The sequence below is a fragment of the Cornus florida genome, unplaced genomic scaffold, assembly GCF_030987335.1.
Source record: "Cornus florida cultivar Cherokee Brave unplaced genomic scaffold, ASM3098733v1 CherokeeBrave_3.0.0_Hap2_Chr01, whole genome shotgun sequence".
In the NCBI taxonomy this organism is placed as follows: Eukaryota; Viridiplantae; Streptophyta; class Magnoliopsida; order Cornales; family Cornaceae; genus Cornus; species Cornus florida.
Window position 1 is genome coordinate 121,832,570 of NW_026775571.1, and position 16,885 is coordinate 121,849,454.

The 16,885-nt window shown below is 37.1% G+C and overlaps 1 protein-coding gene across 5 annotated transcripts in view; it reads left to right on the plus strand.

Annotated features, from left to right (window-relative positions):
* The window catches only part of LOC132268806 (DNA polymerase eta), a 52,558-nt gene that overhangs the window by 25,660 nt on the left and 10,013 nt on the right, over nucleotides 1–16,885 (plus strand). For 2 of the 5 annotated variants that reach the window (XM_059769655.1, XM_059769664.1), the window contains 6 exons: nucleotides 634–747; nucleotides 889–1,104; nucleotides 5,256–5,364; nucleotides 5,463–5,581; nucleotides 14,312–14,384; nucleotides 14,489–14,619. In XM_059769655.1, the coding sequence (XP_059625638.1) occupies nucleotides 634–747; nucleotides 889–1,104; nucleotides 5,256–5,364; nucleotides 5,463–5,581; nucleotides 14,312–14,384; nucleotides 14,489–14,619 (762 nt within the window). Of the gene's footprint in view, nucleotides 1–633; nucleotides 748–888; nucleotides 1,105–5,255; nucleotides 5,365–5,462; nucleotides 5,582–14,295; nucleotides 14,385–14,488; nucleotides 14,620–16,885 lie in introns of those variants that run through there. The other 3 variants (XM_059769688.1, XM_059769679.1, XM_059769671.1) reach the window with 3 other exon arrangements.

Consider the following 16,885-nt stretch of genomic DNA (forward strand, 5'->3'; position numbering starts at 1 on the left):
TGAAATCTCCAAAACTTGCTTGAAGATAAATTATGAACCAAGCCTTGAACTACTCTGATTTTTACATTGGAGCTACTCATGGCCATATGTCGCACCAAAAATCTATACCAAATCAGATCAAGAATATGGAATTCAGGGAACTTTCCTAAAGCACCATTAATGATTTGCATCAATCTCCCTAACATAAATCTAAATTGATTATTGGATATTGTATGTTTAGGCATCGTGCCTTCCTCCAAAGTTTTATTAAATAAATTTGTTAGCCATTCAACTCCTACCCTTCTTAAGGTTCTCCATGCCAAATACCTCTGTTCCAGATCCTTAAAAAGTTAAACTCAATGGCTTTTCATAACCTAATTCCTCCATAACATCAAATCCCAGGTCGCCTTTATCTATTATATGATTGTTGTACTAAAATCATTTATCTATATCTTTGGTTAAGTCCATACAATCATGTCTCCAAAATTCTGACTTGATGTTTCTTTGTCATTAGAAGTTCATTTTTAGTGCTAGTTTGTTATGCTTTCATTCCTAAGAAAGTAAGAAGTGCTTTGAGCAATGCTTATCTTCACTTGTAAGGGAGATCATCTCATTATTTGTCATTCCCTACTTGTTCCTGTGCTTGTCTTCCAGGTTGAACACTGGCTTAATGAACTTTGTGAAGAACTCAGTGAACGTCTTCACTCTGATCTGGACCAGAATAAGCGAATCGCACACACTCTCACTCTGCATGTTAGAGCATACAAGGTTGTTATTGTTTCTTCCAACCATATTTTCGAGTACTTTCATATCTGTGGTTACTTACTTCCACCAATTAAAATTTTTTAAACATCTCATGCATATATATATATCAATATGTTTATGTGTTGATCATATGTTATCTTGCAGTCTGGTGACTCAGATTCCCATAAAAAATTTCCTTCCAAGTCATGTCCATTAAGGTATGGGACTGCCAAGATTCAAGAAGATGCCTTTAACCTGTTTCAAGCTGGATTGCGCGAATATCTTGACTTATTCAGAGTTAAGATTCAAAATAGTCAATACAATGGATGGGGGATAACAGCTCTTTCTGTCTCGGCCGGTAAAATAGTTGCTATACCATCTGTAAGCTCAAAGTTATCTGTTTTGTTGTAATTTATTGTCTTACAATGTTTTGTTTACTTGCATTACTTAATACTTATTTCTGAGTATCGTGTCTAATTTTTAGCTGCTGGAGTTTGTTAGGTTTGTTAGGTTTGTTATCAGCATTTTGTGACTGTAACGAAACTTAACCCCTTTCCACCTGAAAATTACAGAGGTCATATCGTAAACTTCCCGGTTAAAGAACCTTTTTGGATCATGATAAAAGTACTAATAACTCACTACTGCATTTTCTTTCTGCCAATGTTCAAAATTTAAGTTTACACAAGTCACTTAGTATGTGTATGCTGTATTAACGTCTCTAGATTAATGTAATTTATGATGGAAAAAGTGGGGTTGGTAAGTTGGAAATCAAAGAAGCAGGTACTGCAATAGGGACTTACCGTAGTAGCATCACCTATGTTTAATGATGGTGCAAAGGACATCCTTAGACCCATTTTTTTGTTCCTGTTGACTGGTAGTTGAGTTGAGTGGAGTTAGCTGGTAGTTACCGTGACAAACAGACGAAAATAAGAAATTGAAAAACTGGTAATGGCCATTGTAATTCTCACAATTCATTTTCTGATTTTCAACTTCTCATTAATATTTATTATGACTTACAGTTTGAAGCAAACAAATTCTGTAAGTAGGAAAGGCTAACAGTCGCTGAAGGTGTTTTTTTCTCCCTTGCCGCTGACTTAAGAGGAAGTCTTTTTTGTCGTGGCTGAGTAGGAAACAAAGGTTCAATGTAGGTGAAACCCTAGGTAGACTGGTTAGGTGGAAGCCTAAGCTGACTCAGCACACACATACAGTCACAGAGAGAGACACATACACACAGAGTCAGAGAGAGAGAGAGAGAGAGTCAACATAGACTTTCAAGGGTTAGACCATAGTGGATGGGTCATGGGTTAAATCTCCATAGGAAAGTTTGGGTTATTTAGGACCCAAATACACCAAGGTCTTGATAATTATGTATTTATTTATCTATTTTTTTAAAGGATTGTCCATTTGCCTATAAATCTTTTTTATAGTCCAACAAAAAATCTGTGCTCACACCAACACGGCGGTCTCACATAGTCACGATGTACGCACCAATATGGTCCAAAGGGACGTCTCCACTGCACTGGGCTATCAGATTAGGATGCGGTAGGGGCACATTTTGATTATAGGGGTGATGAGGGTGGTGCTAGTGTGCACTTAAGGCAACAAGGTACCAAGTTGAGTACCTTCTAGAATTTTGTTGTGGAGTTGTGATTCCTGTGACTTATCCAAGTACCTCAAAATGAGCCACAATGACAAGAATGCACTTGCTTTAAGAGCCCACTGAATCCCATATCCTACTCAGACAGTGCATGCACATGGTGTACCAGTCCCTTTGTCGATTGAACAAAACAAATATAATGAGAAGTGGTCTTCATGGAAAATTGTTTCCTCAACTTATTTCTTATTTATTTGTCTTATCGTTCCTATACTCTTTCATTACTCTCAATTTCTGTCTAAGATATTCTTCTCGTAAGTATTTTAAAATAACTTTTCCATATATCTAATTTTTTTTTGTCTTTCATTAATAATGTTTGGTTTATGTTTTTAATGCATCTAACTTGATCCATATCTCAAGTCAAGCTCTCCCAACTTTTTGCTAATTTGTAAATGGTTTTTTCAGTTTTTTTTTTTTTTGTTTTGTTTTTTTGTTTTTTTTTTTTTTTCTTCACATAAATAGTGTAATTTTTATAATTATTTTTAACTTTTACATACATTTTCTTAGCTTTCCTTATTAGGTAGTGTTTCGGGAAGCTTCTTGACATTAAAGTCTTTTACTGGGAAGGCCTTTCATGAAGGAATACTTTTTTCTTGATAAAATTAAACGGCAAAGGCATTTGGTAAATACAATTTTAAAGTTCCTTCTAACTTTTTAGGGATTACAATCATCTTGACTTTGTAAGTACAAATAGGTTGATTTTCATGACCTATTTGTTCTAACCATCAATTGAAAAAGTATAATTACCCATTTAAAGCTATGAATAATTAATGGTGGCAACTAGAGTACTCCAAAGAGGAGAATTGTTTCATTGTCCTTACTTGTAACCTATGTTATATGAACTAGATATGTCACGACCCGAATCCGTAGGACCCGGTCCGTGAACATGAAAGAAATAAACCCAGTCCTTAGGCTCCCAATTGAACCCAAGTATGGTGGTCACCTAAAATATCCCATTACCTGTTTTAAGTCCTCATAACACCATTTATCATGCTAGAGCTTCAAAATCATACACACTTCATATATTTACGAGCACCAAGTAAAATACATATAGACATTACTTCGTGCATAGCATCAATTTACGCCAAAAGCTATGACATGATAAAATGCACAAGACAAAATGGATTCCAAGCTTCACATGGCAACTTCAAGGATGAGATTGAGGAATCTTTCCTTCCACTTGCTCTTCACCTGAAATTTGTCAACGGGTGAGCTTAAAATTGCTTAGTAGTGAGTGGCTAAATAACACTTCCTATAGTCTCGTAAGTCATGCTCACATAGCATATAGTGAAACAAAGAAGAAGGGATCATGCTTTGAGGATAGAAGTAAAAGTAGATGTACAAGTTCCCACAAATTCCAAAGAGTAAAATAGTGTTGGCATGCTGGTACTACAACATAACTCAAACAAAATAGCTTTAGGAACACCATCCGAATCATATGCATTAACACCTATGCAACATGAAGTCCCCCACATGGACTCATACACAACACGACCTTGTGATCCAAATATCAACACAAACACATGGATTGGTTCACAACCGAATATGAGGTACCTTCCCATATCCCTACCCTCGCTTCACGGGTTTTTAGCCCGTCGGTAACGACACCCGCTTGGCCAAGTTTTGGGATTTTCAACCCTAGGGCCTTGCCCTTCCTATTTAAACCACAACTAATCGCATTTTCAATCCATTTTCCACAAACTTAGGAAAATCAACTCCACAAAACTTGTGAAATTCAATACTCGCACTTACCTTCCATCACACACACACAATGCCATGTATGGTGAGATGATGAGAATTAACCTCACAAGCTATAACAATAGCAATATGACAATCATTACCTCCTTTCGACATTTAAATCAAATTTCTAACATATAAATACAAATTCCTGTATTTAAATACTATTTTCAGCATTTAAAGATAATTTCCTGCAAATAAACAAAATTTCTGGTAACTAAATAATTTTCCACCAAATAAACATAATTTCCAGCAAAACTTTATAATGTTCCAGCATGGTGATTGTTCATGAACAATTCACATATATAGCACTTTAAGCCTTGTGTCTATCATCCTATACATGCTAAATTCCAATTACAATAACAAGGAGGCATACTTTACCAAATAACATGCTGGTAATCAAGTCTAAATCAGAAATTAACAACAATTTAGCATGTTCTATACAATTCACACAAAATATAGCCAATAAAGTCATGATATGGCACAACTCTACCTACAAGGAAGACAATTTCATCAAATTGTATCATTTGGAACATGAATTATTGACATACTAGCAATTTATAAGTTGTCAAGATAACAATTACTTCAATTAGCGTGCTTATACAAAGAAAATCACTCAATCACTTACATAGACCAAGGAATTCATTAGTTAGACACCCCTACCTCACTTAGAAGAAAAAGCCCCAATTCAGCCCAACATGAAGATGCTTCAAATTGAAAATAAAAACCATAAGATTGTAGCTCTTGATGTGGTCTTCAAGTTTTCTTGTCTAAATCTCAAAGGAAGCTAATGATACATGGCCATGAAATTCTAGATCTAGAAAAAGAAAGTAGATAGAGAAGAAGGTTTTTGCTGTCTGCCAGAGGATAGGGCTGAAAATGCCTTCTCTCTTCCTCTCTCTTCACTTATATACTAGATATACACAATTTCCCCAAAAGTCAAACAAGGGCCCCACCAAATTTCCTCAAATTACAAGCATGCCATGTAGGGATAAGTATCTATTAACATATGCATTCAGACATAATTGAGTATATATCAATTTATTGTTTTTACAAATTTTAAGTTTTCAACTTGTTTTAATGGTTCAGATATTATTGTGACATGATCTATTAACTTGTGATTTGTGAATGCTTTTGGCAGGGAACATGTTCAATCACAAAATACTTTCATGGCCAAGATCAATCTTTCTCTTACCCAAAGCAATCAAATGACAGATTCATCCAAGAAGCTGAATTATCGTCAGCATCTGGTAGTGTTATTTTTGTACCGGTTGTCATTTTTGTTTCTACATCTCTTATTTTTTTCACATTTATTTCAAAAGTTTTAATAAGGTAACATTTCAATCAGGAAGTGATACCTATCAGACTGAGCCTAAAACAGAACTATGTGGGGAAGAAATTGGGATTAAGAATGTCATGCCTAGTTTGGATCAACATGAACACGAAAGAAAGATGATAAAAGAGCAGGTTCGAATTTAAGTTGATTGTTTTTCATTAGTGATCAATTTATGATGGGATCAACCAATTCAGTATAGTATCAATTGAATACGTACATATACATGAGATCGTTCTGATCTTATAGACCTAGAGGGAGGGGCGAATATGTCTTGTGAATATGTTTCTGCTTTTAAATATTCTTAAGTTCACAATTAATTATTACCTTTATATTCGTGAAAACAAGTTTGCAGTTTAATTTCAATTCACAAATATGTAGTAAGCAGTAAATATAAATAAACTAAGTAAGAGAGAGTAGAAGAGACTCAAATTTTTTTTTTTTTATTTTTATTTATTTATTTATTAATTTTTTTTGTGGAAAACCAAAAAGAGAGTAAAAAATCACGGGACCTTGTCCGGTCAGGCACAATCCATTATAGACAAAGAGATGTACAATATTGTCACAGTTCAGTATTCCCGATCTCCTAACTAATCTATAGACACAATAGAATACCAATTCTTAAGTGCCTTTGAAGATCTCCGGGACATTCTTCTCATCTGTCAACTACATCCGTTTCCCACGAACCTGTTTCTCTATTGATTGTTCTCCGTCTCTATACTTTGTTGCTCTGGTTTATTGTAGCAAAACTGATCTCTCCGTGTAGTTGATGTGTATTCAATCATTCAAGAATAATCTATATGGGTTAAAACATGAAAGTCTATCCCAAATCTCCCCAAAGTGTTTATAGGAGTTGAAGAATTAAAGATCTTACTCTCAATTTAATCTAAACCCATATTTATAGTTGTTAAGGCAAACGCAACAAACGAAGCAACAATTGCGAAACACGACAGAAAAATAAACACACCACATAAAGAACACAAAGATTTATACGTGATTCGGAAAAGCCTACGTCCACGGTGGAGATCCGGCGAAAGTCTTCACTATTTGTAAAATCAGGGATTACAAGTTTTACCCCCACTCTCTCTCTATACGATTTTCAGTGTCTCTTGATGATCACATTCCAAATCCTAAGGGCCCTTATATATCGGGCTACAAGAGAGTACTAATTAGGGTCTACGACCCATGAGCAAAAACAGGTAAACAAATTTCCAATTAAAACTCATCCAACGGGTCATCGGGTCGCAACGTGGCCCGACACCAAATTCGGGCTACAACATCACAATGGTCAACAAGAGAGTCTATCGCATTTTTAGTCATCAAACCCAATTAAAACTTTGATTCTCGAGAGTTATGTTCACAGCAGGTTTCGACACTTTGATCGATACCTCACAATCGAACCGTCTATGTTCGACTATTGATCGAACCTCACTGGATCTGCATCGATCGAAGCTTACTTTACCTCCGTCAATTGATCAACCAAAACCTCTAGTGGTCGAGCTGTTATTGATATGAGGTTTCAGCTCCAGTTTTCACAATAATGAATTTTTAGCTTAGTTTTGAAAAACCATTTAACTTTAAAACATGTTGAGCACCAAGCCACCAACCTATGTCACATGGACTCTTCAAAAGGAGTGAAGTACCTGTGTTGGACACGTATTGCTTGTACATGGGTTTGGGATATGTATTCGACACTTTTGGGTGGACATTTACTTAGAAAGCATATTCAATCATTCAATTATGTTATATTATTACTTTAAAATGAGTTAAATGCCTATATTGAACACTATATTAGATTTAAACATTAATTTACTCTAGAATATAAAATAAAATAATTAAATAAAATAAATAAAATAAAATGGCCCTCTGGCCCTTGTGTTCCTTTTGTTTCTTTGGGTTTCGCTCCCCTTTTTGAGCGTTTTTAATAAAATCTTACTTATCAAAAAAAAAAAAAATAATTAAATAAAATGAATATTTAGCATTGTCCATGTATCGTGTTTAGAGATCTGACACGTCTGACACATGGATACATACCTGTGTTCGACACACGTACCATAGTCCAGGTAACATAGGCACCAACCCATAAAATAAAATAGGCTAACCTAAGGACAATCCAAGTTCAGTTACCTGTAACCTATCCAAGTGATTGAGTATCCATCTTTCTTTCATGTTGTGTCTGCCATGTCTTGAACTGATATTCTTGATCAACTCAACAACACTTTGACACTTTATAAAAGTATGTTTTGAGGAGGAATATGCCAATACATGGCTTCATTTCCTGACAATTGTATCTCGAATTATACTATCTTATCACAAGAATGTTCAGCCAGTAATTTTTTTTTAAGTACCATCAAATATGACATATGCAGGAAGTGATTGGAATTAGAAAGGGTGTGGCATTTTGCTTCAACAATTGAACCAGTATATGGTTCTCAAAATAAGTAAATAGAAAATAAAATAAAATGAACCAATCTGTGGGGAACCTTATCTTTAGCCTATTTAGGCCTTAGTATTGACATAAAAAGTTACAGAATTATACCGTGATTCATGGTCAATACATGTTGCATGCATGCTGAGTAGAAAGTTCAGAAAACGCAAAGGTAAGACCTTTATGTCAATCTTTGTTGTGTGGACACAAGATTTCACAGTTTGGACATGATAACACGGCAATGCTTGTAATGTAACGCGGACACAACCCTGGTACAAAAATACATATAGTGAATACCATGCAGAGCGCAGACATTCCATGATCCAAGCAATCAAATTAGATCCAAACCCTATTATAGCTGTCAACACTTGCTGCAAAAAACTCCATTTGACTGAATCATAACTCATAAGCCTTATGAAGGTCCACCTTGAGAGCCATAAACCTTTCACTTCTTTTGCTAGTAAATCTTCTCACCCGCTCATGAGACCTAATAATGTTGTCTTGAATTAGTCTCCCTTTCACAAAAGCTGACAGTTCTTTCCCAATCAGATAGGGAATTACTCTTGCAATTCTATTAGCCAAGATTTTTGTATTTTTATCTATTTTGCACATGGTATTTTCGAGTAATGAATCTCAGTAGACTTTTATCAAGGACAATATTAAGCTATTATCTTTTTCAATACTATGGACAAATTCATTGGGTTTATTTTGGATTTATGCATGAATAATGTTCTTTGCAGATGTATATCTTCAGTTGACAAAAGTAATGTGTGATCAATTCTATGTCATAACTATATAGGCACTTTGGAATATATGGGTTTAGGATGAGGAGGATTAAGCTAAAGGATATATCGACTTCCATAGTGTAATTCAGTAAACCTAGAAATATAAGATTATGAGCAAAATTGATTGCCAAAAGATAAAAAGGGCAAACCCAGTGCATGAGGCTCTCGCCATTGCGGGTTCATGGTAGGGCCAGATGTGCGCAGCCGTACCTCCGATGCCTCAAGATAACTTAATTAATTATTTTAGCACAATTGTCACCATGAAGAAGGATAAATGGAGTGAAGAATAGTTTTTAGTTATTAAGTCAATTTTACAGAATCTAGGATGGCTACAAGACGATCTATTGCTTTATATAGCATAATTTTGGTTACTTAAGAAACATGTTCAAATGACGGTTAAAATAAGGATGGTATGGTGGATGAGGGGTAATAGAAAGAACAATATTGAATGAGAAATGATTCATTGTGTGGAGTTATATTGAGGGATTACACCGTTGCCCGAGTTGGCACACATGTCCTAAATCCTAATAATCATTTTGAACCCCCTCATATTATGTGTTTGCATGTTGACATTATGATTTATCATATACTTGCACATGCTTCTATAATGCTACCGTTTTAACAACTTTTTGGACTTTGACACTTTCCCTCTTTCTCTCCCACTATTTTTTCCACACTGATTTATGCTAGGAGGCACAAACATTCCTCTAGGGGTGCCGTGTGGGATCAGATGCGTGTTCCACACAGAGATGTTTGGGACATGGCTGGACACTTGTTCAACACAGTTAGATTATCCTGGAGTTTGAGCTTTCTTTCTGCTGGACACAAAATGGACACAGCGGGGGCATGTTCAAGACACCTTTGGACACTTATGATGGACTTACAATCTGTGGGATCCCCAGTCCAATCAGTATCAAAAAAAGCTCAAAGGTGCAAAGCTGATGTAGAAAAAAGTAATAAACTCTGGTGCAAAGTCCCCCGAAGATGGCGCAAGATACAGAGTACCACTGCCCAATGTACAATAGTAGGAAAGGATACAAATTGACCGTCAAAGAGAACAACATGGGCAAGATTAGGTCGAATGTCTGTGTAATACACTAAATTGCCAACTATAGCTCGATATAAAGTGGGTTCTACTAAAGGAACACCATCAGTAGAACTGTCGCGAACATTAAGCTCTAAAGGAGTGTCAACTGTCCGAGTATCAGTGAGACGAGCTAAATGAATTACATTTGCTGCATAAGAGAGAAGATAACCTTTTGGAGAATGGGCTACTTTAATACCAAGAAAATAGTGAAAAGGACCAAGATCCTTCATCTCAAATTGTTGTTGCAATTGAGATTTCAAAAGATCAATGCCAGTAGTGTCATCACCAGTTAACATATAAAAGAAGAATAATACGGCCAGCAGAGGTAAAGCTAATAAAAAGAGCAGAATCATGATCAATGGTATGAAAACTCAAAGCACATATTACTGAAGAGAACTTCTCAAACCATGCCCTAGGAGATTGTTTGAGACCATACAATGCCTTTCTAAGTTGGCACACCTGGCTAGGATTGTGAGAAAGACCAGGAGGAGCTGTCATAAACTTTTATAGTCAAGTCGCCATTCAGAAATGCATTTTTTACATCCACCTATGACAGACCCCACTGGTGAATAGCTGCAATAGCAATCAATATGCGGACAATCGTCATTTTGGCTATAGGAGCAAAAGTCTCTACATGGTCAATACTATATTCCTGGGTAAACCCTCTTGCAACCAAACAGGCTTTATATTGTTCTACAGAGCCGTCAAACTTGGTTTTGATTTTGTTGACCCACTTGCATCCAACTGCACCTTTATCATAAGGCAAATATACCACGTCTGAGTCTTGTGCAAAACATAAAACTCTTCGTTCATTGCCTGTTGCTAGAGAAGATTAAGAACTGCCTCCAGGTGAGCTCAGAAAGTGAAGGAATAGATGCCATAAAAGAGAAGAAAGTAGAAGAATAAAAAAATTAGCACAACCAAAATGATCAGGACACTTACGAACACGCTGAGGCTAGTGAGGAGGAGTAGGATCAACATCATCAGAAACCAATGGAGAGTCCGCCGAGAGAGATGAAGAAAATGTACCTGTGGAAGAAACTGCTTTATTCGTGCGAGTGTAAGTATGAACAATAGGAGGAGAAACAATAGATAGAGGTACAGGCGCTGAAGAAGTTGAAACATTAGGAGGAGGTATGTCACCAATAGAAGGTGTATTATAGATTTCATCAAGAAAGAGATCAATATGGAGAAGAAGTAACAATTGATGGTATTCTATTTATTATATGGACAACAGTGAGAACAACCTTCCCCAAAAACTACTAGGAACACTATCAAATAACCGAAGGGAACAACCAATCTCCTTGATGTGTTGATGTTTCGCTCAGCAACATCATTTTGCTCAGGAGTGTCAGCTTTCAACAGATCAAGGAATGGACTATTACTATACTCTCCACCTAAATGAAATCAAAATCATTTGATAATATTGGAATATTGAGTGTGGATCATAGCACAAAAAGCACTAAAGATAGAAAAAAATTCGAAATGACGCTTCGTAAGATAAACACAACAATATCGTCTATAATCATCAATAAAACAAACATAATATCTGGACCCTTCTTTCATAGAAATGGAATTGGTCCCCACACATCAGAATGAACTAAATCGAAAGATTCCATAGAATTCGTAGAACTCTTGTTGAAGGGCAAAGCAGAAAATTTTGCAAGTTTGCAACCATTACAATCATAAATGTCATGACACTGTAATTACCCGAGTAGAAATTAAATAGTGTAAACGTAGAAACATGTCCGAGATGGGAATTCCATAAATAAAATTTTGAATGTTGAGGACTCAAACGAAAAAAAGACAAATCAACAGAAGTAGCAGCTATAAGTGTAATGTTCTCGGAAAGTTTGGGTTTATATTATGAAGCACAAGAATGAGGCTTTGGTTACATTCAAGCAGTGGAAGACCTTGATTGAGGAGACTGGAAAACAGGTCAAGTTCTTGAGAACAGACAATGGCTTGGAATTTTGTGATGGAGAATTTAACAAGTTCTGCAAGACTCATAGGATTGTGAGACACCACACAGTGAGGAGGACTCCGCAGCAGAATGTAGTTGCAGAACGGATGAACAGAACGCTATTGGAGAGGGCACGATGTATGCTGCTTAATGCAGGGTTAGACAAAGCGTTTTGGGCTGAAGCTATTTCTACAGCATGTTACTTGGTGAACTGGTGTCCAACGACTGCTAGCGATTGTAAGACTCCAGAGGAGGTATGGTCTGGTTTTCATGCTAGTTATAGTAATCTGAGAATATTTTGGCTTCCAGCGTATGCTCATGTGAATGAGAGGAAGCTTGAACCGAGGACTAAGAAATGCATATTTCTTGGTTATCAGCCCGGGGTCAAGGGATACAGATTATGATGCCCAAAAGGCTTTGGGAAAGAAGATACTTGTTAGCAGGGATGTGACCTTTCATGAGTCCGCGATGTTTACTCCGCAAAAGGAAGTAGTTGATTCAGGGAGAGCTCAGAGTGTCAGTGAGTAGGTGGAGCATGTAGAGGTTCAGTTGAAGGGTAGTCATGTTCAGTCGACTCACAAGCAGGTGCAGTTTTGGGCTGAGTTGGAACATGGAGCTTCTCTGTGGCTTGTCCCAATTAGCTTCTTGGAATGAGGATCTATCCAACACAACCATTTGATGAGAAATGTATAGAGTATCCAGAATCGAACAATTGATTAATAGAAATTAAGTTCAATGTAAGGTGAGGAATGCAATTAACATGAGGAAGAGTCAAATGTGCAGAAACAATTGTTCCAATACCAACCAATGGCATAGACGTGCCATTGGCAGCTGAAACTGAAATAGATGGTGGAGGAGAAAAAATAGATGTGAATAATCAACAATCACTAGTGATATGGTGCGTGGCACCTGTGTCAAAAGCCCAAGTGGTCCTACATATACCTGAGAAAGCTTATGAAGACAAACCTACAGAGGAAGAAACTGCAAGATCACTTGGCTGATGGGTGAAAATAGGCTTCTGCAACTGCTCTACAATCAATGACAACATAGGAGCTGGTAAATATCACAAAGTTCAGAGAAGAATGAAACCAACGGAGAAAAAGACAAGTGAGTGATAACAGGTCACTATTGTGTTGTGTGACGAGTTACTCGATGCGAACTTAGGTCGTGTTATGTAAGTCACTCTTATACGCAAAGTCGATATTAAACAGTAAGAAGCAACAGAAAATCCTCAACAGTAAAATGCAGCAGTCGAACAAAAAATCCAACTCGGTCGAGCGACTAATCGAGACGATGGCTTGCAATGGTTACTGAAATTCCAGCTGTTGTGTGATGAAGAACAGAGTGTCTGAAAGTCGAACAATGGATTGCAATGAGTTGTGATGGGTTGCAAGCCGAAACTCAAGTAAACTGATGGAGATGAAGCCAAACAGATATTGCGGTGCGATTTCGATACCAACTGATCTGAATAGAAATTACAATGTGATTGTAATTTGTTAGACCAAGAACACTGAGATGCGAACACATTGCTACTGGGAACTTGCAAACTAAGTGCAGGAGCCAAGGTGTCGAACACTGGATTAGGGTTTTTGATTGCTGCGAGATGAGCTGCTGTTGCAACGCGAAGGCAACTGAAGAAAAGCAGTAACCACTAACCAGAGAGGATGAACCAAGTCGGCGAACCTTCAAGCTGCCAGTGACAATGGAGTTAAGAGAAAATCGAACAGAAAACAATCATGCAAACAGAAGATGCAACTGCTGCGATAGGGTTGTGACAAATCGAAGAAGAGAAAAGAAGATGATGCCATGCAAATTGACTGATTGTGTACTCGAACAAAGTCCAGCAGCGATTTGCGATTGCGATCTTGATGCAAATCATTAAGGGTACTTTAGGGTAGTCGATGGTGCCTTGAAGAAAAAGTCAAAAGAGTCATTCTAGTTTTTGGGTAGTAATTAATTAAGCTTTAGAACTACTAAGTGTTCACTTACGAAAGTGGTGAAGTGCTATTAAAGTTGTGTGGGAATTCTAGAAGTCTTTTTGAGGAAGTGTCAAGTGTCACTAATAATAGTATTATAAAAAAGGCAGACCTCTACATTTGCTGTAACCAAGTCTTTGTCAATATAATTTGAGTTATTTTCAGAGTATAAACTTCTCTTAAGGCTTTTTCCCAAATTTCCCTTTCGAAATCTAGGTTCCGACAGTGATTGGAGTATTCCTAGTCTTCCTTACCATTGTAAGGAGACTTGTTCCTTTTTCTGTTTGCTTCAGATCTTTAGGGCCAGAAATGAACAAGCTCTGATTCCATGAAAATATTGCACAGAGAAGATGAAAAAAGAACCAGTTGTGTATATTCAATTTTACAAAGAACTACAGTCATGAGAATACAATAAAAAATATGCCCTAAAGGCTGACTAACTAAAAGAAAGGAAAAGAAAAAGTTTCCCCTAATAAAAATGTAAAAGTACATAAAATACAACTCTCTTAACACTTCTGACTGGCCAAATTGATCCTATGATTTCTAGCCTTTTTTACTGTAAGTTATAACTGTAATGTATCATATCTGATTGACAATTTTTGTCATGAGATCTGATGATGACCAGGATCCATTATGCTCCACAAGCAAGCAGGGACAAGCTGGGTTCAGCCATGAAACTTCAGCAGTGTTATGCTCAGGTGCTGTATTACTAGTCTTCTTTCCTTATTACCTTTTCATCTTTTTATTTAGTTATTTTTTTTATCTGTATTTCGCATTATAATATAAGCTGGTATACATTCAGGAACCAATAGCTGTTCTAAACTAAATCAAAATGAGCCACAAACAGAAATCGCAGGGGAAGGAACTGGAATCAAGTGTGCCACACATGGTGTGAAATCACAAGAGCAGAAAAAAAGGATATCGAGAGAAAAGGTTTCAGTATACATTTTGCTTTTGGCTACTATTATGAGAATCTTTCTGTGTAAAATCCTTTTGCATCGAGGGTTCCATACTAGGAGAAAATATCATTTTTATAAGTTGATCAATTTCATATAGGGGTTAGTTTGGTACTTAAGAAAAGGTTTAGAGCGTTTAGACTAGATAGTTGTACCCGTCTTTACGATTAATAATGTGTCTGAGACATTAACTTCTTCTTCTTTAATTTTTTTATTTTTTTATCCTTAGATAGATAGATCGGTGAGATTTTATGCTCTCCCCCGTGTTTATTCAGTTTCTCAAACTGACCTGTAGAGTTTATTAAACAGGAAGTAGCTGAAGTTCTCATCTCTTCTTAATCCTATCTTGGTAATTATTTCCTTCCATATGTTACTCCTCCTATTATTCCGCCGCCTTCTCATTTTTTTTTTTTGATAAGTAAAAATATATTAGAAAAACGTTCAAAAGGGGAACGCGTCTCTAATACACAAAAACGAAAGAGTAAAAGCCAAACCTATGGACCAACAGAGTCCAATAGAACATAAAAGTCATCGATCGAGGAGCAATCGCTGCCTCTGACATAACAGAAAAGAGAGCGTAGAATAAAAGACTTAAGGTTTGCAAAAGACGATTCCTTCCCTTCAAAGTTTCTGTTATTTCTCTCTCCAAATACACCACCAAACACAATGTGGGGCGACCCTCCAAAAATCACGAGCATGACCAGAAACAGGGCATCTTCTCCAAGAATTAATTAATTGGAAAGAGTGCTTAGGCATTACCCACTGAATGCCAAAAATACTGAATATGAGATTCCAGCAATCAGGTGCAACAGGACAATGCATAAGAAGATGGTCCACGGACTCACCATCATTTTTACAAAGACAGCACCAATTAACAATGGAATTACCTCTCTTATGCAGATTATCCAATGTTAGAATTTTTCCCCAAATAGCAGTCCAAACAAAGAAGGCAACTCTAAGAGGAGCTTTAGAGCGCCAAATACACTTCCAAGGGAAATCATATCCAATAAAATTAGACAAACACAAGAACATGGATCGAACTTCGAATCTACCATGAAAAGAGGGAGTCCACAAAATATCATCACAACCTCTGCCAACATCCTTCTGTCTATACAACAGGTCCAAAAAGACGCAAACTTCAGCTATCTCCCAATCCTGAAAGGAACGCCTAAAACGCACATCCCACGTAACTCCACTGTTATCAAGATGATAACAGTCAATTACATAAGCATGCTTATTCTTGGCAATGCTAAAGAGACGAGGAAAAGAAAGAGACAACAACTGATCACCACACCATAAGTCTTCCCAAAATCTAACAAACATACCATTACGAACCTTGAACCGAATATGGGTGGAAAACACAACCCAACCTTTCCGAATGAACTTCCAAACGCCAACGCCCCCGGTAATAGAAACAGGACGAGAGGACCAACCTCCACTCTCTTCCCCAAAACGACACGAGATAACTCTTCTCCATTGTCGATGACGTTCTTTACCGAATCTCCATAACCACTTCCCCAATAAGGCTCTATTGAAAGGGACTAACTTCCGGATACCTAAACCGCCAAACTTCAACGGTTTGCAAACCTGCTCCCAATTAACAAGATGATACTTAAACTCCTCTCCTTTTCCACCCCAAAGAAAGTCTCTCTGAATTTTTTCAATTCGTTCAGCAACAGAACACGAGATCTGAAATAGAGATAAGAAATATGTGGGAAGGGACGAAAGGGTGCTCTTAATAAGAGTGACCTTCCCCCCTTTCGAAAGATACTGTTTTTTCCACCCCGCCAATCTTTTTTCATACCTGTTAATCACCGGATCCCAAGTCCCCACTATCCTGGAGGAGATTCCCAAAGGTAAGCCCAGATAAGGGAGTGGAAAGGCACCCACTCCACATCCAAGAACAGCAGCTAAAGTGGAAATATTAGAGACCTCCCCCACTGGGACAAGCACACTCTTTCCAACATTAATCTTAAGACCAGACACTGCTTGGAAGCATGTAAGAATGCACCTCAAATACCTGAGTTGGGAAACATCAGCATCACAGAAAACCAGGGTATCATCTGCAAACAACAAATGGGATATCTCAATCTGGTTGGCAACATCTCTGCCAACAGTGAACCCCCTTATGTAACCCAGATTCTCTGCCTTTTTCATTAATTTACTCAATCCCTCCATGACAATAAGAAAAAGAAAAGACGACAAAGGATCTCCTTGTCTCAAACCACGCGAACTCGGAAAAA